The 24,067-nt window shown below is 29.6% G+C and overlaps 3 protein-coding genes across 13 annotated transcripts in view; all 3 read right to left on the bottom strand.

Moving 5' to 3' along the window:
* The window catches only part of LOC108907922, a 14,079-nt gene extending 11,658 nt beyond the window's left edge, over positions 1–2,421 (bottom strand). Inside the window, exons 1-2 of the mRNA XM_018711760.1 lie at positions 1,826–2,421; positions 205–390 (exon numbers count right to left, since the gene is read on the bottom strand). Of these exons, the coding sequence (XP_018567276.1) occupies positions 205–390; positions 1,826–2,402 (763 nt within the window). The 5' untranslated portion in view covers positions 2,403–2,421. The remainder of the gene's footprint in view (positions 1–204; positions 391–1,825) is intronic.
* Positions 2,422–3,986: 1,565 nt separating this feature from the next.
* On the bottom strand, positions 3,987–11,928 carry LOC108907921 (G-protein coupled receptor Mth2-like). Its single transcript, XM_018711759.1, has 7 exons — positions 11,370–11,928; positions 10,210–10,395; positions 7,016–7,094; positions 6,580–6,758; positions 5,952–6,120; positions 5,693–5,887; positions 3,987–4,245 (listed from the first exon to the last, which is right to left on the bottom strand). The coding sequence occupies exons 1-7, from the start codon at positions 11,926–11,928 to the stop codon at positions 4,092–4,094; spliced, it is 1,521 nt and encodes a 506-aa protein (XP_018567275.1). The 3' UTR covers positions 3,987–4,091.
* A 912-nt stretch (positions 11,929–12,840) lies between these two features.
* The window catches only part of LOC108907945 (G-protein coupled receptor Mth2-like), a 74,845-nt gene continuing 63,618 nt past the window's right edge, over positions 12,841–24,067 (bottom strand). For 9 of the 11 annotated variants that reach the window (XM_018711806.1, XM_018711809.2, XM_018711803.2 and 6 more), the window contains exons 2-7: positions 20,902–21,087; positions 20,746–20,824; positions 20,447–20,625; positions 19,817–19,985; positions 18,728–18,970; positions 12,841–15,977 (exon numbers count right to left, since the gene is read on the bottom strand). In XM_018711806.1, the coding sequence (XP_018567322.1) occupies positions 15,815–15,977; positions 18,728–18,970; positions 19,817–19,985; positions 20,447–20,625; positions 20,746–20,824; positions 20,902–21,087 (1,019 nt within the window). In that variant the 3' untranslated portion in view covers positions 12,841–15,814. Of the gene's footprint in view, positions 15,978–18,022; positions 18,136–18,727; positions 18,971–19,816; positions 19,986–20,446; positions 20,626–20,745; positions 20,825–20,901; positions 21,088–24,067 lie in introns of all 11 variants that reach the window. The other 2 variants (XM_018711805.1, XM_018711801.1) reach the window with 2 other exon arrangements.

The raw sequence follows: 24,067 nt of genomic DNA, 5'->3' as shown, positions 1-24,067 counted from the left end.
AATAATATAATAATTATAATTAGTAATCAATTAAACGATTAATAAATTTAACGCAGTATTGGTAATTTAGAGTAGCTATTACATTAATGTTACGTTAATGGTAGTTAAAACATCACAAAAAAATATATACTTACTAAAACAGACAAGTACATCTAACTGACATGGTAATTAAAACAGTTCAAGCAATTATAATAATGTTTTTACCTAGCGCAGGACATACAAAATTTTCATCGATCTTCCCAGGAAAAAGTTGTACTATTAGCAGAAATGTATAGGCAAAGAATAATGTCAAGACATAACCCATTAAAGCTTTCTTATAAAGATTTGACTTGGGTATAATTGCAAAGACTACGAATGACATTACCAAAAACGGCAAAGATGTAATCATGCCTAAAACAAGAGAAATAAAGTTATAAATATGGCCGGAGTGAAGGTGGCAGCCAGAGTTAGCAGCTAATATTTCTGAACATACATAGAATATGGTATGCAATCAAAGAAGTAGCTCTATAACAAACTAGTAGTAATAGGGCTGAAAACAAAGGACTATTTTTGCGTATAATGTAATGTAACTTCTTCAATGTATTATGGATAACTGTAAAGGTTGATTTAATGATGTATTATAAGCATTGACATTGTTAGGTGGTAGTTAGTTACGAACTCTTCAAATAAATCGCTGTTAACACTGACCCTCAACATAATATTTGTGACAAATTCCATGAAAATGCCCATAATTACTCCTAGATATGGCATGCAACTAAGATTTAATTAATTTATCTCGAACCACAGACGTACAATTTTCAAGAAATACAGATAGCCATTAAAATTATTGAAATTTCTTATCAATAAGTTGTTAGAATGTTGCGAGGAAAATAATAATAGATTAAATAGCTGTTTTTTAGGCGGATTTTCCAAGAATAGATTAAATGAGATTGACTATTCCGTCCCGTGTTGCAATACGGAGTCACTAGAGGAAGGGGTAGGGACATTTGTAAGTTCAAGTAGTCACAGAATTATTCATACAAATGTAAGTCCAGTCAATTAGGTAATTATTAACATGATATAGTTAAGCCATTCCAATCCCCGATGTTCAGGGATTCCGCCAATAAGATAAGTACCGAAACTTCTGTACCCAAGAAATGGGCGTGTCATGACTTCATGAATTTCGATTATAATTCCTTGCAATAGTTAGCAATAAATACAATAATTGTTCTCAATTCAAAATATTTTTATCACAAAACAATACAAAATTTACATTATAAACGCTCACTGCAATGTTGGCAGATAACGGAATGTAATTTTTCACTATCTTCACCTCCTCTTTTTCTTTCTCTTTCACATACCAGGTGAATGTCATTTTAAGATTAACTGCTATGCTTAACTTGGCAGAGGTCATATGAAATTCGTCACCCTATTCAACTTTCAGCCACCGCACAAGGTCATTTCAAGGGCTAAGGTGGAGGGGATAGATTCTAAAAATACCCTACTTCAATGCAGCCAAAGAAAGAGTTCTTGAAGTTTTCTTAGTAATTTATTTGATATATTTGCAAATATCTCTTTTAATAAAATCCATTATGGTGGACATAAGAAAAATTTCATTTCTTAATTAAAAAAAAATTTAATCATGCTAACGAAAAAAGTATAAAAAGTACAAAAAAGGTAGTTACTATACAGGTAGTGGGAAAAAGTTTAATATTAATTTAAAAAAAAAAACTCTGAAAGGAAGGTAGGCTTCTTTATGTAACAGTTTTAAATTAGAGGAAATTAGCAAATTATGGAAATACAGACACCCACCAAATAATTGTGGTTAATAATTGTGAATTAGTACCTATTGCATACGTTGTCGTTGTTCCTTCATCTTCATATGATTCACACAGAATAGTCAGCAAAGTGTTGTCTGCCTTTCTCGTTAAGCAGTAATATCCAGGATCGTACATAGCTTTATATTCACCAGACACATAATACAACAACCCATTTTCCTGTATATAAATGAGGTCACTTTCCCCTGCTGAAATACGTGCGTGAAGTTTAGGACACGTCAAACTTTTAATCAGAGAAAACTCGCGTAAGGAAAAATCGCGCAACCTCTTTGTTCCTTGGTATACACTAATGTTTAGTTCGCTGTGAGTTTTTTCCTTTCTGCATGTTTCATTCACGTAAACTTCATCGACATCACAACAATATCGAACGCAACTTTTTATATTGCATATACAACCCCAAATCCTGTCATTGTCTATGTAATAATTGTCACTATCATACCTAACGTTGTTCTTTAGTATAGCACCGCTTGGTAAACGCTGTCCGTTTGTGATGTCTTCAGTTAAGTGTTGATAACACGGACGATCTTGTTGGGAAAAAACGGCGGTAACCAAAAAAGTTAATAAATATAGAGCACAATAAACCATTTTGAAAACGAGAATGACTCAAGCGGACTATTTCCTACGTTTTTTAAATGGAAGTGGATTGAAATGGAAGTGGATTTTATTGTTAACCGCTAAGATAAAAATTAGATATCACTTTACTTTATCCTGCGGAATCTAGTGAACGTCAACGTTGTCGTATCATATACGCAATGGAAATTTTATATAATTGACTGATTTTATGCTGGTCAGTTGCATTGTTTTCATTAACTGAGAGCTGTTATCGTATTGACATATTAATTATTATGATGATACAAATTATTCTAGTTGTTGTAAGAATGCTTACGTGCAAGAATTATAAATTTTTGTCAATAAATAAAGATAAATCATATCTGAATAGCGGTTTAATGATTCCTTCCAGGACTAACAGGTTTTTCTGAAAATGTCTGTTATCTTATACAAACGGCTTTATTTAACAGGAAAGCCTAGGACTTCCTGTAAAGCTAGAAATTAGTATGGACTCTTTTTATAATTTGATATATCACATATAGGTACAAGATCATTTACGTAACATTCTACCCCTTTATCTTTTTTATCTTTCTATTTAGAAAAAAAAATTGTAAAGACCAAGATCTTAAATATTAAAGAATTACTATACTATTTTATCTCCATGTAGTTCTTGTCATACGGCTGTGGAAGATAAAGTAAACAAAGAATGACCTGATAACATATACCTGTTATCTATGAAGGAGAATGCATTTAATGCTGCCATTGAAGTGGATAACATATGACAATCTTTTGTCTAAAACAGATTGATGCACCACATTTTATAATAAGTTATTCTTCCTTCCAAGAATTTACAAGATTTCTTCTATTTGTTTTAATTTAAAAATGTAGTTTCGTCCAATATTTGAATGATCGTAGACCCCTTAGGAATTCTTTAAGTTTTTGTTTTTATTTTGGAAAGAGTCCTGAGGGTTTGTTACCATGTGCCTGTTATATCTTTATAGTCTATTTTTAAGAAATCGACAGAAATCCCAAAGCAATCTGGAAGATATTTTAATCAATTTTAGTTTAGGACACATCAGTCCAATCATTTCTTTTTCAAATGGTCTCTGATTCTTTATAACTGAGGAATATGTGATGTAATTTAAAACTATATGAATAAGGACATTTTTTCAGTCGCTTGCTCATGATATTATTTTGACAACGGGAAATCTATAGATCAAGAGAAAAGAAAAATGAAACAAATTACATAAAAATGAGTACTAAAATATATCTACAACCAAGAGTCACATTTCTTTTTTTACGTATAATACAATTAGTTATATTTATTTACTGCTTCACACTGCATATATTTATTTTGAGTGAAACAAACTTATTAGATTATTATTCAGATTTATTTAAAACTAGGGTTCCCATTGCCATGGTAATGTAACAATATATTACGATGATGTGAAACTAAATAATGGTAAAAATAAAACACAGATACAAATATGTATAATGGTTTAAAGCTAATATGAAAAAATATAAACAAGAGAAAGTAATTATTATGCTTTTAACTTTAACTTAAAACATTACTATGGCAATATAAAACTTTATTTCAGAAGAAATCAATTAATATTACTGTTTATTTGAGTACAAAATCATTAATTGTTGTACTTTGTGATAAGTAAAAATGTCTAATAAAACATAAAGAGGAAAATTTAAATAAACTATGACACCTTGTTATCACTAAGTAAAACACAATTTAATTTTGATGCAACATTCTTTCCTTTCATCTTCCGTTGTTGAATTCACTTGAACAGTGGTCGCTGAGGCCAATTTTCGTGGGGGAGTAGTTACTGGACCGAGTTGTTTGGGATTTTTTCCAATTAATTCGTAGTACCTGAAACGCAATCAAACGCGCAAAAGGTGATTCCTCTTACTGTTTTTACATGCAAGTAAGTGGGCTTAGATGCAGATTATATCTACGAAACCAACACCTGCAATTGTAGCCGTATTGATTGAATAATTCCAATTGAAATGGCTTTATTACAATAAATTATTGACTTGGAGAATATTGAGGGTGTTTCAACATAACTACTAATCTCTTGAGGGCGTATAGCTAATATCAAAATAACACTAGGACTGTTTTTCCAATTTCGGACAACGGAGTTGTCGGACAGTCCAAGAGAGTACCTAAAAATGTTCGTTTTGGGTTGTAACTTTGAAATCTGAATTTCTTTATTGTATATTACCGATAAAGCTTCATGATTTGACTTTAAAACCAAGCTGTAACTATTACAAGATATCCAGAAATGAACTAGTTTCAACACTTTGACATATCCAAATTAGGCTTCTTTTGGTTCTGTCAGCTGACAGTCCTACAACAGTTCTGATATTTACCCAATTGTATTGTTAGTAATTTCAACCGTCCTAGAACCGTTCTCTGTTTGTTGAAGACTTCTTTTTAAGAAGGTAGCCTTCATTTTATTTCAATAAAATACGTTGTTTTCCTGGTAAATCGGTTTTTGAAATAACGACAACTGTAGTTTTTTTTTATAAATCGTTTCATGTATGTTGTTAATTTAACTTTGTCTGTGAAAGGGTTGGTTATAACATAGTTTATAACATGGTTTAAGGGAATTAAACTAATGATTAAGATTTACATAATAATTAAACATGGGAGAAAGATACAACATTATTTTGATAAGTGTTGAAATCAGTTCCCTGTACTCTTTTTATTCCGAGAGAATTTTCCACAAGAAATAACATTTCAGGATAGTTATGAATCTCATTACAGTTCTGTGTTATTTTCGCCAAAAGTTATTTTCTAGTATTTACGCATAATAAATAAATGAGTTCTTTTGGATGAGGCCACAGCGAAAAGTGTAATAAAGTGTCCATAAAACAATGTTTAAAATGACATGATGCATAATCGTACTAAATAACTCATTTGTCTAGTAAATTTCAATTTTTTATCTTTATCTTGTTTTCCTAAAGCTTTTTGTAAAGGTTTCTGAACTTTGTAAAGTTAAATAAAGTAAATACAATCAACAATTTGTAAAAAATTAAACAGAAATTTGTAGGCACTAATTACTTTTGTTATAGTTACAAAATCCGATTTATATGGAAAACTATCCATTTTATCGAAATAAATCAAGGGTACTTTTATTAAAGGGAAGTGTTCAGAATATCTAAAAATAATATCTTTAGCTCGATAGTCATAATTATGGAGAAATTTAGAAAGTTAGAACATACCAACCAAAATTTAATCGTCCTAATCGTATTTTTGTAAGATCGTGGGAAAACAGAAACTAACTAAAAATGGCAGTTACGAACAATTTTCTTACCGTTTTTTAAGGGACTGCAAGATCTTCTTCTTGAAGACGAATATGAAGAAAATGAATATGCCGTATATAGCATTGCAGAAATGCAAAAGACACCAGTCAGACTCGCAACCACCTGGCCACTTAATAGCCCATGCTATTATATCCACAGTCCAGGTAATACCCATGGCGAATAGCAACTTCACATGCAGGTTAAATCTATATAAAGTATTGGTGTTTTTATTTACATGCATTTAAATAACAAAAAATTATTAACACGTACTTCTTTTTGTCATCTTCATAAGAGTGCCTCTTGCTATCGGATTGTTTCAGCATGGAAGTCTCCTTCTTAATTCTTTGGATCTTTACAGCGGTCAAAATGAATAAAGTGACATTTACAATAATCAGAATCGCCATCGGCCCATAGAAGTACAACAAATCTGGTAAACCATCTGAAATAACAGTAAATTATGATAAAATAATAATTACTACTATTATTCTTCAAAATATAAATGTATTAATTACTATATTTAGTTAAATATGCGTCCACAAATTGGTGTCATTATAAACTATTTCCTAAAAATTAATTGACATTTTTTTATATACGGTGGCTGTAAAATTCTCATTGTGTTTTTATATGAAGAGAAAAACAGAATGCTCAGCCAAGCCTATAGTATTGATTTCATCAAGGCATATTATCTTATTGGAATAATTCTATTGTGGAAAATGTTAAGTAATACATCATTTAAAAGGGTTTGATAAAGGTGGTAGGAAATGTTAGTAGCTTGCAAAGTAACTAATTCCCATTAATTCAGTTTCAATTATTTTTATGTTTCGTTTACTGCTACAATTAACTTCATTTGCAAATAAAGCAGTTATTATTAAAATAATGTACATGTGTATTTTTTTACCTCCCACGAAACATTTTCCATAACCAATTCCTGGAAAATAAACTGATCCTTTTTCGCCGAATTTGTTTATTAAAAATACAACTAGAATATGCAAAAATGGGACAACTACAGCATAGGCGAAATACATTAAAAATCTTTTTCTCTCTGTAAGCTTTCTGCCAGTAATGTCTCTCATATCTCTGAAAAAAAACACACAATTTACAGATTTCCAAATATAAGGATCTCTTTTATACCACTTCCTAAATAATTTATATTTTTGTTCTTAATAAAGTTCGTAGAGAAGCCAGATTAAATACAAATAATAAAACAAGAAATTTGTTTTATGATCATATGGATTACATATTACCTACATACCAATAGAAACTAAAAAATATATTCTGTCTAAATAATGGAAGCAAAATAGACTTATTTTTTTAGTACAGAATTGATTACTCACCTAAAAGCAAACCACATATCAAGACACATAGCGTTCATCCAACAGAATGATGATAAGAAGAAAAATATTATAAAATATCCTAAAAATCGTATATTAATTTTATTTATCTGATACATAGCGAAATGAATTTTCTTTAATTACATACAACAGAAAAAATCACCACCTGACAATATTTCAATTCATTATGACAGCGACAAAAATAATATATCAGCTAACGACATTCTGATGCATTTGATAAATACTTTTTGTCGGTTGATTTTGAAACTCCTCTACAATTGATTTATGGATATACAGGGTGAGTTTTTTTCGATGTTTAGTGTAGGAATCTGGGAAAGTAGCAGAGATACAAAAAAGTTTGAATGAGGAAAGATGTGCAGTTTTATGATCCTTATTAAATGTTACTTTTATTATTTAAATAAACGTCATGGCTGACTAAATATTTGGAAAAATCCGAATTCGGCCAATTCCTTCAGATGCGTGTAGCTCCGTTTCTATTTATTTTACAAAAAAAAAATTGAATTACAAAGTTTCAGGCTTTTGCAGTGTTAATAAGACAGTGTGATCAAATTGTTCCTGTACACTTTCGTTTTCAAGTTACAGCGTAAATTTCAAGTTCTTTAAAAGTAAACTATAGTTAGCTATGAACTAGAAAAAAAATGTTTTTTTAAACTTTCCAACGATATAATATTCGGTATTGTTATTTTAAAAAATGAGATAACTGCAGCCGTTTTTAAGTTTTCAATTGCTCGTTGACGTAGATGGCTGTGAAAATTATACGCAATCCAACAAATAGAATCAAAACAATTGAAGTCGGCATCAAGGGTGCACCTCTGTATGTGTCAGAGCACCGGAGCAGTCAGTGTGCGACTGGTACATTTTAAATAAAACAATAATAATAAGTAAAGAATAAAGAATTTAATTCATAATGATGGAAATCGTTTGTGGTAAGTAAATGAAATACTTAACAAAGACGCAAAAAATATCAGAATTTTATGAACAAACCATTATTTACTTTAAAAATATTAAAGAAATTGTTCAAAAACCCCACCGTTATTATTAATGCACAAGATCTTTTTGAAACAGAATTAGAGGTTTTTCTCACAGAACGCGTATCAACATTATCAAAAGTTTCCTGAACGAATATAACACTCAATAATATTACGTTTTTCCTTGTTTGACAAATTCATTGTCTTGGCAATTGAAACAAATTTTAAGAAAGAAAAGTAACTGTCAAATAATGCTACAGTAACTAAAAGCGTTGTGAGTAAACATTTCGATTGTTTTCACAGCCATCTACGTCAGCGAACAACTGAAAAGTTAAAAACAGTTGCAGTTTTCCCATTTTTCAAAACAACAGTACCGAATATTATATCGTTGGAAAGCATAAAAAAAGACAATTTTTTCTAGCCCATAGCCTAACTATGGTTTACATTTAAAAAACTTGAAGTTTATGTTATAACTTGAAAACGAAAGTGTACGAGAACAATTTGATCACATTATCTTATTAACACTGCAAAAACCTGAAACTTTGTAATTTAATTTTTTTTTTTGTAAAATAAATAGCAACGGAGTTACAGGCATCTGAAGAAATTGGTCGAATTCGAATTTTTCCAAATATTTAGTCAGCCATGACGTTTATTTAAATAATAAAAGTAACATTTAATAAGGATCATAAAACTGCACATCTTTCCTCATTTAAGCTTTTTTGTATCTTTGCTACTTTACCTACACTAAACATCGAAAAAAACTCACCCTGTATAAGTGAAGCTGATTATAATGAATTCATAATGAAATTAAAACCGGCATATGGAACAGATGGTATTTCTCCTTATATTTTGAAAGATTGTTATGAATGTTTTCAATTTCCCTTAGACATTACAATATCTAACGGGACAAAGTCCCAATTATAGGATAAGGTAAAACAGAAAACCTTAACTAAATCTAAAAAGAAAAGAAAACAAACTAACATTAAATATAAAAATATAAGTACTACATAAAATAGAGCAATCAAAATATAAAATATAAAATCCAGAAATCCAGAAAATATAGTTTATTTTAATAATGAAGTAGACTTATACGATATTTAAAACATATATTTTCAATTGAAAATTTGATTTGATGTATTTTTATATCTTTTGTAATGTAATTTTCCAATATGAATTTGCTACGACTGCTCTGATTGGTTCTGTAATACTGTTATATCTTTTTACTTATACTGCCAACTAACTTCAGTTTGACAGGACTGAGGTTGTGTGTTACATTATAAACGTTTTCTTATAATGTCGTATTTACTTTCTATTTCATGGGTTACATAATCTAAAAAAAAGTTGTTTAAAATCGTCAAGTAAATACATTTTTTATGATGGTGACCCGGTTTCAAATAGGTCACACTGTATATTAACTGTAGTAATGTAATAATTATAATTAATAATGAATTAAACAATTAATATATTTAACGCAATATTGATAACTGAGAGTAGCTATTACGTTAATGTTACGTTAACAGTAATTAAAATTTCACAAAAAAATTGAATATACTTCATAATATATCAATAATATATCAAAATATACATGGTGTTGCATAAGTGTGTACAAAAAATTCATGACTTCATTCCTTGGAATATTTTAAAGGGGGCTCTTCTATACAAACTTTTTTAATTGGAGCCTCCCCTCAAAAATTTTTCTCAAAAACTGTTGAAAATAAGCAAACAAAATTTGAAATAATTATGGTACTAATAAAATCATGTTTTACTGGCATATTTTCCAGTTTCCTGGTTTGCTAAGGGGGTAAATAATTTATTAAGCAGAATAATATTTTAAGATATCTTTATTTAGAAAAATTTTATTTTTGAGAAAAAAATTTTTTTTTTTTTGGAGAAGTCAAGAAGTGTACATTTCAATTTCATGAAAAGAGTGAATGAATGCTCCTTCAAAACGGAGGCTATTTTTGAATAACTTTTGAAGTCAATTTAATTTCTACTAAAATTATTTTAAATTATACATGATTACGTATTTCCTTTTCCAAGTTTAATGAAAAACCCCCATTTAAAATTTTCCAAGGATTGCAGTCCTGATTTTTTTGTACACACTTATGCAACGCCCTAGTATACCTACTAAATTTCAATGGACAAGTATACCTAATTGATACGACATGGTTATTAAAGCAGTTCAAGCAATTATAATAATGTTCTTACCTAGCGCAGGACATACAAAGTTTTCATCGAACTTCTCAGGATAAAGTTGTACTATTAGCAGAAATGTATAGGCAAGGAATAACGTCAAGACATAACTCATTAGAGCTTTCTTATGAAGACTTGACTCGGGTATAATTGCAAACACTAAGAATGATATTAGCAAAAATGGTATAGATATAATCCTGCCTAAAACAAGAGAAATAAAATTATAAATATGACCGGTATGAAGGCTGCAGCCAGAGTTAGCAGCTAATATTTCCGAACATAGAATATGGTATGCAATCAAAGAAGTAGGAGTTATAACAAAGTTATGTAAAACAATGGACTATTTTTGCGTATAACGTAACTTCTTGAATGTGTTATGGATAACTGTAAATGTTGATTGAATGATTCAACATTAACAAAATCGCAATTATCTCGAACCATAGTCGTACAATTTTAAAGAAATTTTATGAAAAATTATAGGTAGCCATAAAAATTATTCAAATTTCTTATCAATAATAATAATTTAAGAAATATTTATATTTTCATAGTAATGTAATTGATTAGTGGATGTAGAATTAAGTCTGCTTTTTAATGGGCAACAGTTTTTTTTGTGTGTATTTTAAATATACTCGATTCGTTCGTTTTCAATAGCAGGCATCTGGAATCTTCAAGCAATAAATGCATCTAATAATACTTGCAATCAAGATCTTGTATCTTACGTAAGCAGAACACCTATTCTTCATATTGTCCCATGCATGCAGACAGTATATTTCTTTTTAAGTGATTGCTGTAAATGGTCATATCGTAAGGAATATCCCTTTAAAGGCTCTTATTAATATTCTTGAAATAATACAAACATCCGATTCTTGTAAAAGAAGTGATATAATTATTCATTGGAATTAGTTGCGTATGTTAAAATGGGAAAATTATCGATTTGAAAAATCTAAATAATTAAGGTAAATCCATGCGGATGTGCAAGTACTTTGAATTTATATATTTCAGCTTTGTATCTGATTGGCATCTAATTTTTTGAGACAAAATGGTCAATTAAAAAATGGTTTCTATAAATTTACAAAAATAAAAGAAATGTTTCATATTGAGTAGATAAAAACATGTCTATGTTATCAAATTTATTTTCGGAATGAGACATGGAAATAAAAGCTGAAAGTTATTACCTACAGAGTTAACTATTCTCAAGGCACATACGCTCGGTTGTGTGCTCGTGTAACACAAAATAATCGTCAGACCATCCTCTTCATCAACACAATACCTGCTGCTGTCGTAGATTTTATATCGGGAAGCAGGATAATACAAACTGCCATTCTCCTGTATATATACCCTTTCTCTTATGTCACTGTTGTTCATTTTGAAATACTGCCAATCGTCGTTCTCACAGTTCAGCATACCAATCATGAAATTATCCTCTAGGGTCAAATTATAAATATTTTCGCGTCTGGTATATATGGGCAAGTTGAAGGAATGAGATTCCTTCTTGATACAAACGCTCTCGAACACGTTCTCGAACGCATCTTCGTAGTGTTGTAAATAAAAACCTTTCTGGCAGCACTTCCTGATGCACGGTCTGTTCTTTTCACAGCCACAGTTTTGTGTGATGTTCTTCGTGTAACTTTCATAGCTGGAAGAATTACTGCACATGTTTATTACGTCTTCCTCAGCACTATTATCACTCGCGATATTTAAAACCGCAAAACTCAACACTAACAGTACTTTCATATTTACAGCTCTATTGTAACCATGATGCTGGTATTAAATAATAAAATATTCATATAAGTGGATCCGAATATCACAAACTGGTCTTCGGCTGCTGTACGGAAATGTCACATTAAAAAAAGCAGCAGTTTTTCAAGAACTGTTTACGGTTGTTTATAAGAAAATGTAAAGTAGGTACCTACTTATAACGTTACAACAGCGAATCCTCAGAATCATAAATGTGATACATTATACATATGCGATTCGACACAATACAGGCAATAAATTTCCGGATTGTTCCGGAACTTTTAAAGATTGCGAATTCACATATACAAGAATTCAGATAACTAATCTGCGTATCAGAAAGTGCTACTGTTTATGTATGCTTGTAATCCGAGTCATCCAGCTCAAATTTTAATCTCTCCTAAACGCTTCAATAATAACTTTTATAAGTATGTATCTAATTATAACGGGTGATTTTTTTTAACTTGAAACCTTGTAGGTACTCTACGAAAAAATTATCCAAAATCAAAATTTAATCATTAATATATTAGTGCTAAAGTTCTTAAATAGGAACCCCCATTTTTTATTATAGACTCGGATTCTACGGCTAAAAGTATACGTAGGATTTGTCTGAATTTTTTTTTTTCGATTCATAATAGATGGCGCTGTAATCGACGAAGCTCAATTTTTCTTCAATTTCTCCTAACTTTACTAAAAGTGAAAAAAATCTACCACCTCATTTTACAAATTTTATATCAGATTGTTCATCAAATTGCAAAACCCTAAAAAACTGATTATTTAGATCAGAGAGAGCACTAAATTATTAAACGAAGGAGATAAAAATGTAAAAACAATAAGAATTTTATAAACAGATACTGGTAATATAGGTATATGAATTAAAGAAATGGAGCATGATTATAAAATATAACTAAGTAGATTTTGTACACATTTATTTCAATGTTTGTAATATATTTCATTACATATATGTATAAACACATATAAAGAGCTAATAACAGGAAAAGCTTTTAGCATAGATAAAACACTATTACCTATATATATGAAAATCTATTAAAAGCTTAATACATATTCACATTTAAAACTGGCAAGACTATGCACAAAAATGTAATTTGTCATGTTATGCTTTAGGTGTGATATATTAGTTACAATTTTAATACTTATATATCTATCCTGCACAAAAATGTTGACTGAATAGATATTTATCAATTTATTAGCTTTGTTTTACTCTACCAATGTAATTTCTGGATTTTCTGTATAACACAATCATATATTAGATAAAGTATACTGAGTTAGTAAAGATACTGAAACAGTAAACGAAAACATCCATTATAAATAATATAAAAAAATATTATTACGATATTTATCTAATCCAATATTAATCTTATTTTTATAATATTTTATGGAATTTGGTCCATTTTAATTATTACTATTTAGTGACACAGGATTATTATCAAACCGATTTATTCAATTTATGAACTATTTTTTTATTACTAACAATCAAAGGGAATCTATCATTCATTTATGAAGAAGAACCAATCATTGTTGTCACGTATTATTGGTATTTGTTATAAATGGTTTCTTGTTATTTCTTCAAACATTTTCCAAATAAAGTAACGACAAGGAATGGAGTCGACAGCGGTGCCAATGCCTGAAATAATTGGGCAACCGAGAATGACATTTATTCAAAATATTTTAGTCCAAAAATATGCTGAAATTTGGTTTTCGAAAAGCCTTATAAAATATTCGTTTAATATGTACTGGTTTTTACATACTTCGTTTGTTGACTAGAATGACTTGCACGCAAGCTCCATTGTTTTGAACTAACAGACAGTGCATTTTCTACTGAATCAGAACTGTCTACATACTATAATTGTACTCATGCTAAATATAAACTTATACACAAAACAGATAAGTACATGCGCATTTAAAATCAATAAGTTTCAAAGTATGCTAACATACTAACACTAATATAGAACATTTATGGTTAGGTATTACAAAACGTAATAAATGTTTTGTAATATATATGACATATAGGTACTTGTTAATTAATAAATACTACAAATTTTAAGTTAAAACATTTATGCACCACAGGGTATGGTGAGGGTAGATATGTTATGATTTTTTCAAGGATTTTGAACGGATGTAATAGGGACGTTGTGAGGAAATTACAATTATTGTTTGATTTTTCTCATTAAAACGAGTAAAGAGAACAGGAGTAATGATGTGACGTGAAAAACAGTTTTTGATCAATCATGAACAATTGATGATAGCCTTCGAATTTGGTACAATTCAGTTTCTTCTTAGTAGCTCTCTCTCTCCTGTAGCATTTAAGTTTTGATCAAATACTAGCCAATAATATCGTAATTACTAAATAAAATACATTTTTTGTGTCTATTAAGTCTTCCTATTTAATACACTTGTGTCTAAAAGCTTTATTTGTGAATGGTCTATGCAAATCTGTAAAACAAAATTCTTTTGGACGCCAAATGACTTCTTTTTTGGCACCAGAAGTTTCTGCAATCCTGCTAATTAGCATTTGGTGACATTGCATATAAATAGCTACTATGAAGAAACTGAACTACCAAGATTGAAGTACATATATTCAATAGCTCTTCAGTTTTAATCTAAAAGTGTAGTTTCGTCCAATATTTGAATGATTGTAAAACCCTTAGCAATTTGTTAGGTTCTCCTGCTTATTTTGATGAGAGAAAAATCAGCCTTGAAGGTTGTTGCCATATGGCTACTACATCCTGCGTAAGAGTCTATGATCAAGAAAAAATCCGGAAGATATTTTAATCAATTTTAGTTTAGAACAAATTAATCCAATCATTTCTTTCTCAAATGGTCCCTGATTCTTTATAACGGAGGAACATGTATTTTAAAACATTGTGAGTAAGGAATGTGACACAATGAAAATAGAACAGCATTCCTTAAAGGTGCAAAGCTAAGTTCCGTGGGAATATATTTATATATCTAGAAAGTTAAGTTATATTTTAAGTACACTTATTTAAAACTAACTTCAACCATTGAGTGAAACTTTTAATATTCTTTCACTCACCTATTCATAACATTATTTTGACAATGGGAAATCTATAGAAAAAAAAGAAAAAAAAAAAAATACATGAATATAAACACTAACATATATCTACAACCAAGGGTCACATTTCCTTTCTCTTCTATAATCCAACTGGTTATTTTTAGTTCCTACTTCACACTTACATACATTTATGTCGAATGAAACAACAATCTATGTTTTAATCAGATTTATTTAAAACATGGATTTCCCATTGCCATGGTAATGTAACACTATACAGGGCCTTCAGCAATGTTTACAACCCAACAATGCATGATTGGAACTGGAAACAAAAATTCTTTAAATCTTACAGTCACCAATATTAATGACTCGTTTACAATGAACAATGATAACCTGTCACGTAACTGAAATATATTAATAGTCCATATGAAGGAAATACAGTTAATGTTCCAAACATAATTATTGACCACGTGGCTTATAATCATTTATGAAAGCTCTCTATGACTAAGATAAGAGACTAAGTAAACATAAAATTAAAACTTACAGGTACAAATATAGTCGTTTAAAGCTAATATGAAAAATACAAGCAAGTGAAACTAATTATGGTTTTAACTTTAACGAAACAAATGACTATGGCAATATAAAACTTTGTTTTAAAAGGAATTAATTAATATCACTCTTTTATTTAAGTACAAAATCACTACGTGTTCTACTTTATGATAAATAAAAAACCTCATTGTTTTAACGTTAAAGAATGTTACAACATTGTTGGAACTCGTGTTGTGTCTAATAAAACATAAAGCGGAGAAATTTAAATAGACTATGGCACCTTGCTATCACCGAGTAAAACACATTTTAATTTTGATGCAACATTCTTTCCTCCCCTCTTCCGTTGTTGAGTTCACTTAAGCGGTGGTCGTTGAGGCCAGTTTCCGTGGTGGAGTAGTTGCTGGACCGAGTTGTTTGGGTCACACTCACTGAGTGAGCAAAGTGAGGTTTTCCAATGAATACGTAGTACCTGAAACGCAACAAAACGCGTTAACGGGGGTTCCTCTTACAGTTTTTACATGCAAGTACAAAGTGGGTTTAGATGCAGATTATATCTAGGAAACCAGCACCCGTAGTTGTAACAGTATTGATATAATCATTCCAGCTGAAATGGGTTTATTGTATTGTTTACTTGCAGCGTATTCAGAGTGTCCGGAAGTGTCTACTAATCTCTCGGTAGCGTATGAATAAGGTCTTTTTTCCATTGAGGCATCTAGAGGAGTTATCGGATAGAACCTAAATGTACCTTAACATTTGCGTTTTGGGTTCAATGAAATTTTAATTCTCGTATTGTACATTACAAATAAGGCTTCATAATTGGTGGTCAAAACCAAGCTATAACTATTACAAGATAGCCAGAAATTAATTAGCTTAAAAACTTTTTAAATTTTGACATGTCCATGCAGTCAAAAAATACTATTTTTAGATTCTTTGAAGACTTCTTTTTAAGAAGATACCCTTGATTTATTTTCATAAAACGAGTTTCAAGATAAATCGGTATTTGAAATGTACCACAATAACTGGAGTTTATTCTTATATAAATCATTACGTATCTATTTAGTTTATTTAACTTTGCCAAGTCCAAAAACCTTTGAAAGGGTTGGTTATAACATAGTACAACAAAAGCAAGTTAAAGATTAAAAATAAGTATTTACATAATAGTTAAAAATTGGAACAGGGTAAATATCACTTTGACAAGTGTTGAAAATCAGCTCCCCGTACTTTTTTATTCTGCGAGTGTTTTCCCCATGCACAGGGAACAGTATTTTTACGTTTATGAATCTGATTACAGTTGTATTTTCGGCAAAAAATTAGTTCTTTTGGATGACGCCACAGAAAAAAGACCAATGGAGTTAGGTTGAGCGTTCAAGGTGTCCATAAAACAGGCTCTTTGATCCTCAAAATGAGGTGACGCATTATAGTTCTACATAACTCATTTGTCTAATAAATTTTTATTTTTAATCTTTATCTTGTTTCCCTTAAACTATTTCTAAAGATTTTTTAACTTGGCAAAGTACAATAAAGTAAATAGAATGAACAATTTGTAAAAAAAATGAACAGTAATTGTTGCTGTCCTTGTACTAATTATTGTTTACTATTACAAAATCCCATTTATCTCGAAAATCATCTATTTTATCGAAATAAATAAAAAGAGCACCTTTATTAAAGGAAAGTGTCCAGAATATCTAAACATAATATCAAATCGTGAAAACTTATTTGTTAAATACCCCATTTAAAATTTTATCAAATTATACAGGATGATTTTAAAATTACAACAGAAAATGTAAATCTGTAAGTCCCTTTGGGGCCTGGTGGGAACTTTAGAAAGAAATGGTTTGGTTTTTTTTGACCCGAGAAAGTAGTAGATACGTATCGGATACTGTCATTTAATGGCAAATTTCTTTACTTAACGTCGTCAAACAGTACGATTTCACTTCAAAAACAAAAAATTTTGATGGTATTAATTCGGAAACATATACCTTGAATTTTGAATACAAGATATTTGCTCTGAAAAAGAAATGTGGCAAAAAATATTTGTAACTTCAAAATATTGTTCTTTTGACGTCTATTATGTCGTATTGGAGACTATAAGTATGAAATAGTGCCGAAATTGTTAGTATCTTTTGGAGAAAGGGAGCATACTTAAAAAGCAAATCTCAGAGCCCATCATTGGTAATAGATATTGGCAATTCATAAACATTCTAATTAAATACACAAAATTGGATGCAGAAATTTTCAGTTCATCGGTAAAAAAAATATTGCAAATGAGTTAGACAACACTGAAAGTTTGAAATAAATGTCGATAATAATCTGAATGATATTTCCTTAAATTTTGGTTTTGCAATATTTTTCTTTTCAAATAATTTGTTATTTACAACCACAACCGTTTAAATGTATATGTACGTTATATATGAAGCAAGTATATGTAAAATTAGTAACCAGTGATATCAAACCCACAGCCAGGGCAGTGCAGTAAGTACCAGAGTAACCGACTTTGTTTATATTTTGACTTACTGCTTTGAACTGCTTCATAGGAAATTGTGACCTATGAAATTTTATTACTACTACTCAAGTGAGGTGTCGAAACTCCTGTCGTGATAGTATCTGTTGATATTTTCCAAACGCATCTAGAAATCGGATATATGTTAATGTAATTTTCGTCAATATTTTTTTTTATTTTGGTATCCCGTAAAAAATTCTTTTACAATGTTTTTGTTTAATATTTGAAAATAGTGCAAAGGGTAGCAGCATTTATTAAAAAAAACGTATGTGTATGGCAAGTAAAAACGAAAATTCACTTCGTTTGGTCAAAGAATGTACGAGGTACTACCCAAAAGTTCCGAGAATTTGCATATAAAAAAGTCACATTTATAAAATTCTCTAGGAAGATACTGTAGATTTATATAATCGATGAATAATAAACAGTATACCAAATTTTATATTGTGCAAAATTTAATTCTAAGACTTTTTTCCTCTTCAATATTCTTGCAAAATGCATAGATTCCAAGATATAAGTAAATTTTTTAAACGTTTTTGCAATTTTGAAAATGTTCCGGACCTCGCAGATCTAGGGATCTACACTTTTATTATGTGAGTTGTACTGAAAGTATTGCAGCAAAAATTTGTTTGCCCCCTCTTACATCCATCTCAAAACAGATCCGGGAGTTTTATGCTTGCTTCTACATCTTGGGTTAAAAATTGCAGTTACAATTTTCTTACCTTTTCTTAAGGGACCGCCAGATCTTCTTCTTGAAGACAAATATGAAGAAAATGAATACGCCGTACATTGCATTGCAGAAATCTGTTAAATACCAGATATACGAAGGAATATCCTTCGTGCGCCATTCAATTGCCCACGATATTACTTCCATGGTCCAGTTAATGCCCATAGCGAACAGCAACTTCACATACAGGTTGAACCTATACAAAGTATTCGTCTTCTTATTTACATGCTCGGTAATACTTAAAAAGTTTTTGGTTAGTAAGATGATCTATTAATATATTGGTGTAAAATTGTAGGGGAGCTAAAATGAATTGCAACGAATTGATATAGCTTCTGACTGAGGAAGGTTTTGATCAAAACGAACGACGCGCTTAGAAAAATAAACTGGGAAAATACGTCAATCGTGCAACGAGAATTAACATTTGCAATTGCAATCTATACGTGGGAAATTCCTGTTTTTTAGATTAAGTTACAAAATGGATTAAAAACCACATATAGCAAGAAAGGTTACTTGTGTTTAATAATTTTTTATTTAATAAAACTACTATTTCTCTGTTAATTCCAATGGTGAAGACCAATTGAACAAATAAACTACCCGATCTGAAGGATTGCAATTCTTTGAAAATAATTTTTTGAGGATCATACGCTTAAAATTAATTTTAATTTTAAAATGAAGAATAACCAATGAAAATACAGGGTGGGCCGGAGGTAATGGGTCGAGGTAGATTCCCCAAGCAAAAATATTGCGATTTATCCGAACTTACCTTGGTCCAAAAGTTGATAGTTAAAGCTAGCGCCCTCTTTGAACTATAATCAAAATGTAAACAAATTTCAATTCGTCTACCCAAAGCACCCCAAACCCCAAAATTTTGTGTCAATATTTATTATATTTACATTTAACAATCTAATTAACTATCAACTTTTTGATTAAGGTAAGTTCGGCTAAATCGCAATATTTTTGCTTCGAAACTTTTGCTTCTACCTATGAATTTTGGCCCATTGCCTCGGGACCATCCTGTATACCCATGTTCCGAGTTGTATGATATTACATTAAAATTAAATAATAAAAAATGATTAACACTTACTTTTGTTTGTCATCTTCATAAGAATGCCGCTTGCTGTCGGATTGTTTCAGCATAGAAGTTTCCTTTTTAACTCTTTGGATCTTTACAGCGGTCAAAATGAATAATGTGACATTTACAGTAATCAGAATCGCCATAGGTCCATAGAAGTACAACAAATTTGGTAAACCATCTGAAATAACGGTATATAATGTATTGATTAAGTAAATTATGTTAAAATAATTTTTACCGCAATGCTGTGAAAATGGTTGAATAATAATAATAATAATTATTATTATTATTATTATTATTATTATTATAATTATTACAATTTTTAGCCAAACGTGTGTCCAGAAATAGGTGTATATTTGTGGTTAAATTCTCATGTTTTTATATGAATAGAAAAAAAAAGTTTAAAAGGTCTCTTGGCATATCTTGGTGGAAGAATTGTATTGTAAGGGATGTGACTAATACTTCATTCAAAAGGGTTTGATAAAGGTAGAAAATTTTAGTAGCTTGTAAAGTTAATTCTTATCAATTCAATTTGAATTATTTTTTGTTTGTTTTGTTTTTTCTTTAGTTATTGTTGTTATAATTCTATTCATATGTAAACAAAGCAGTTATAAATTTAAAATATACACTTGTATTTTTTACCTCTCAAGAAACATTTTTCATATCCAATTCCTGGGAAATAATCCGATTCATTGTTGCCGAATTTGTTTATTAAAAAGACAACCAGAATGTGCAAAGATGGAACACCTACAGCATAGGCGAAATACATTAAAAATCTTTTTTTCTCTGCAAGTCTTCTACCATTAAATCCTCTCATACCCCTAAAAAAACGTAATTTGGAATAAACTGGAATAAATGAATCTTCTGAATAAAATTCGTGGATAAGACAAATAGAATACAGATAATAAAACAAGAAAAATAGAACAGAATTGATTACTCACCTAAAAGCAAACCACATATCCAAACACATAACGTTCATCCAAAAGAATGATATCAAGAAGAAAAATATTATCAAATATCCTGAAAATCATATATTAATTATAATAGGAAAATAAAAAATTAGCATGTTGTCTTCAAAGCAATAATAATATCCTTACCTAACGCAGGACATACAAAGTTTTCATCGAACTTCCCAGGATAAAGTTGTACAATTACCAGGAATATGTAGGCAAGGAATAGCGTCAGGACATAGTTCATCAAAGCTTTCCTATGAAGATTTGACTCGGGTAAGATTGCGTAGACCAAGAACGTCGCTAGTAAAAACGGCATAGATATGATCATGCCTAAAACAAGAAAAATAAAATTATAAATATTTAATAACTTAATGCTAAGAGGCTTTTAACTTTCTCTTAATGGAATATTGTTGTTGATTCAAGCGATTGTTTGCATTTGATAATTCTGTTGCTATCATAGTAATGTTGACACAACTTATGTTGTCCAAACAAATTTTGTAAAAATCATATTATTAGGTAATATTGCAATCTAGTATATTAATAAATTAACCGTTCATTAAAAAAAATTAAATTGTAATTGCAATTTGATATTTTGAAAAATCCAGGTTTAGAAGTGTAGTCAGTAGTCACTCTGTATATTGTCTATAAGTAAAGAAAAGTTTGAATCTACCAGTTTAAAATTATTTCATGTCTATACATACTATAAGTATTTATAAACAAATGTGGTACTAGACCTGTTATTACTGCTGTACCGGTTTTCCTGATTTTTTCCATTGAGTATACTTACTGGTTAAAGAAATTGCAGTTAATTTACCAGGAAAGAGTCTTTACGTAAGCGTTCTTGGAATTTTCGGAAAATATTTTATTTTTGACAGGAAACGGAACATTTCGTCTGAACAATTTTTCATAATAATACTGGCTTATCCTTAGAACCTTATAACAACCAATTTTTTTTAAAAATGTCTTTTCCATTCACAAATGAATTTTGCGTATTTATTTTATTGTCTTAAATAGTACATTTTATTTAAAATAAAATAAAACGCAGTCAAGAGGCAAACTATTAAACAAAAACAAAAAAGTTTTGTTTAACTATATCAAAATATAACCTTGAAATCCAAGGTAGTTGTTCTACATAAACAATTTTATACATATATGTAAATGCATAAAAATCGTAAGAAGATTTTCCTACTCTCCTAAAGTTTGAAAATTACTGAGAAGAAAATAAAGAATAGTTTTTTTAGTAGAATGTATGTATAGATAGATAAATATGTAGCAAAAAAATATGTTAGTTAAAATGTAGAAAATCTAAAAACGTTGTTGTGAATATGCAAATATGTATTTCACACAGAATGTCAGATGATACACAAACAAAATTAATTTAATTAATGCGTAAATAATTAGGTGATTTGTGAAATTTAGAATTAACTTACAGATGTTGAAACAAAGTAAATAACCTATTTTATATTTATTATAAATGTACTAATATTACTTTATTAAAACAAACATTTACTTTACTTTACTGCAAAAGATAATGAGATAAGATTTTATTAATTAATATTTTTTTGTACCACAATTTTCTTTTCAGCAATTGCAATAATACCTAATATAGCACAATTTATGGTACCTTTTTTCAAAATAACCTGTGGATATTTATAACCTGTAAGTATTACGTAATTAAAAGTAAAGTTTTCCCACAATAAATAATTTTGTTAAATGATATGTCATTACGTCATACTTCTTAACACGTCTTACATATTTACCTGTCATAGACGTAATATCTAGTAAAGTACCTACTGAACTTTTACAAAATTACGTCAGGAATAAAACAAGATATTTTAATATGTGTATTTACAAACATATTTGAATTGATTAATATTAAAATCGGCATTTAACTTTCATCAAAGTATTATATTATATAGTTCTCCTGTCGTTTACGTAATAGAATGTACGTTAATAATGCAGTTATTCAACTGCACCAGGATGCGGTAATAAAAAGTTTATCCTCTTTTATTATTTTAAATGTGATGCCTACAATTTACTTAGCTCCCATATTCCTAATCTAGAAGCAAATTATATCATAAAAATTAACTTACCATGTAATAAAGAATCGCTTTAAAAGTGGTGGCAAATATTTTTTGATAATATATAATTCAATTTATGCAATAAATATCGGTTTGAAAGATGTATTAAAAAAATCGCAACGCATCCAACGCATCTATATACAAGAGTCATCTCTTGTATTCTTTCTATAGTAGGATCATTCCTCTCTTTTTACACGCCGCTTATTCTTTTCTCAGTCAACGTTTGAAAGTCAATCTTTTGCTATCAAAATGTGATGTCTTTTTTAACTAGCGCTGAGGGCTTAAATTTACTTATTTTTATTTACTTCCATAGCTAGAGATACATTATATCATATGTGCGACTTAGCCACGAGTGGGTGGTATGACGTCACAGCGTGCCTTCCGTGCGTTTTTCCGCTCTTCGCATACACATAATACTTTTACAAACATAATAAAATTCATTCAAGATTTATCGATTGCAGTCGGAGCTTTAAAACAATAAGTATATGACAGTTAGTAATTTGGGACCAGTAAACACAATATTTTTCAGTTAATTAAAAGTTAGTATAGGTATTCACTGCTTTCTTTATACTAATGTACTTATCAATAGAAGGAATAACTAATATCTAGTGGATAGTTGTATATGAATTAATATTTGTATTAACCATTATCTTTACATTATAACAGCAACAAACATTCTTTTCTAGATATCGAGTACATCTGTCGTTTATCTGGAAAACAGCAACCAATTAATGTAACAGTTGGTGTCTTAATACAATTTGATATAAATTTCATACTCAATCGAGTTCAATTTACACAGAAGCTATTCTATTTGACGATAAGATAAAAAATGTTTTCACACATAGTGGAGGGAATGTTTGTAGCATATGGCAAATTATATATAACTATATTTCAATATAATGAACTATAGGGGTATAATAATGCTTGGGAAAGTATTCATACCTATTCATTCACTTAAATATTTGGTATAAGTATACAATATTTGTATTTGTGTTTAATTGTGTGTTACTTTGCCGGACAAATTCGAGGACGAGAAAAGAAAGACGCACAAAAATGTCAAAATTAATCAGTTGTGTTAATTTAAGGCCATTTTAGTTTTTCACTTGCAACGTAGCATAAGAGCCACGTCCATACGTGTAGATATATAAATTTAATTATCAGAGAAAATAAGAAAGTTAATATATTATTAATAACATCTTTGTTAAAAGTACCTATTCGTTGCAATATTT

The sequence above is a fragment of the Anoplophora glabripennis genome, unplaced genomic scaffold, assembly GCF_000390285.2.
Source record: "Anoplophora glabripennis isolate ALB-LARVAE unplaced genomic scaffold, Agla_2.0 scaffold78, whole genome shotgun sequence".
Lineage (NCBI taxonomy): Eukaryota > Metazoa > Arthropoda > Insecta > Coleoptera > Cerambycidae > Anoplophora > Anoplophora glabripennis.
Note: the sequence above shows the minus strand (reverse complement) of the source record. Positions and strands in the feature narration are given on the sequence as shown.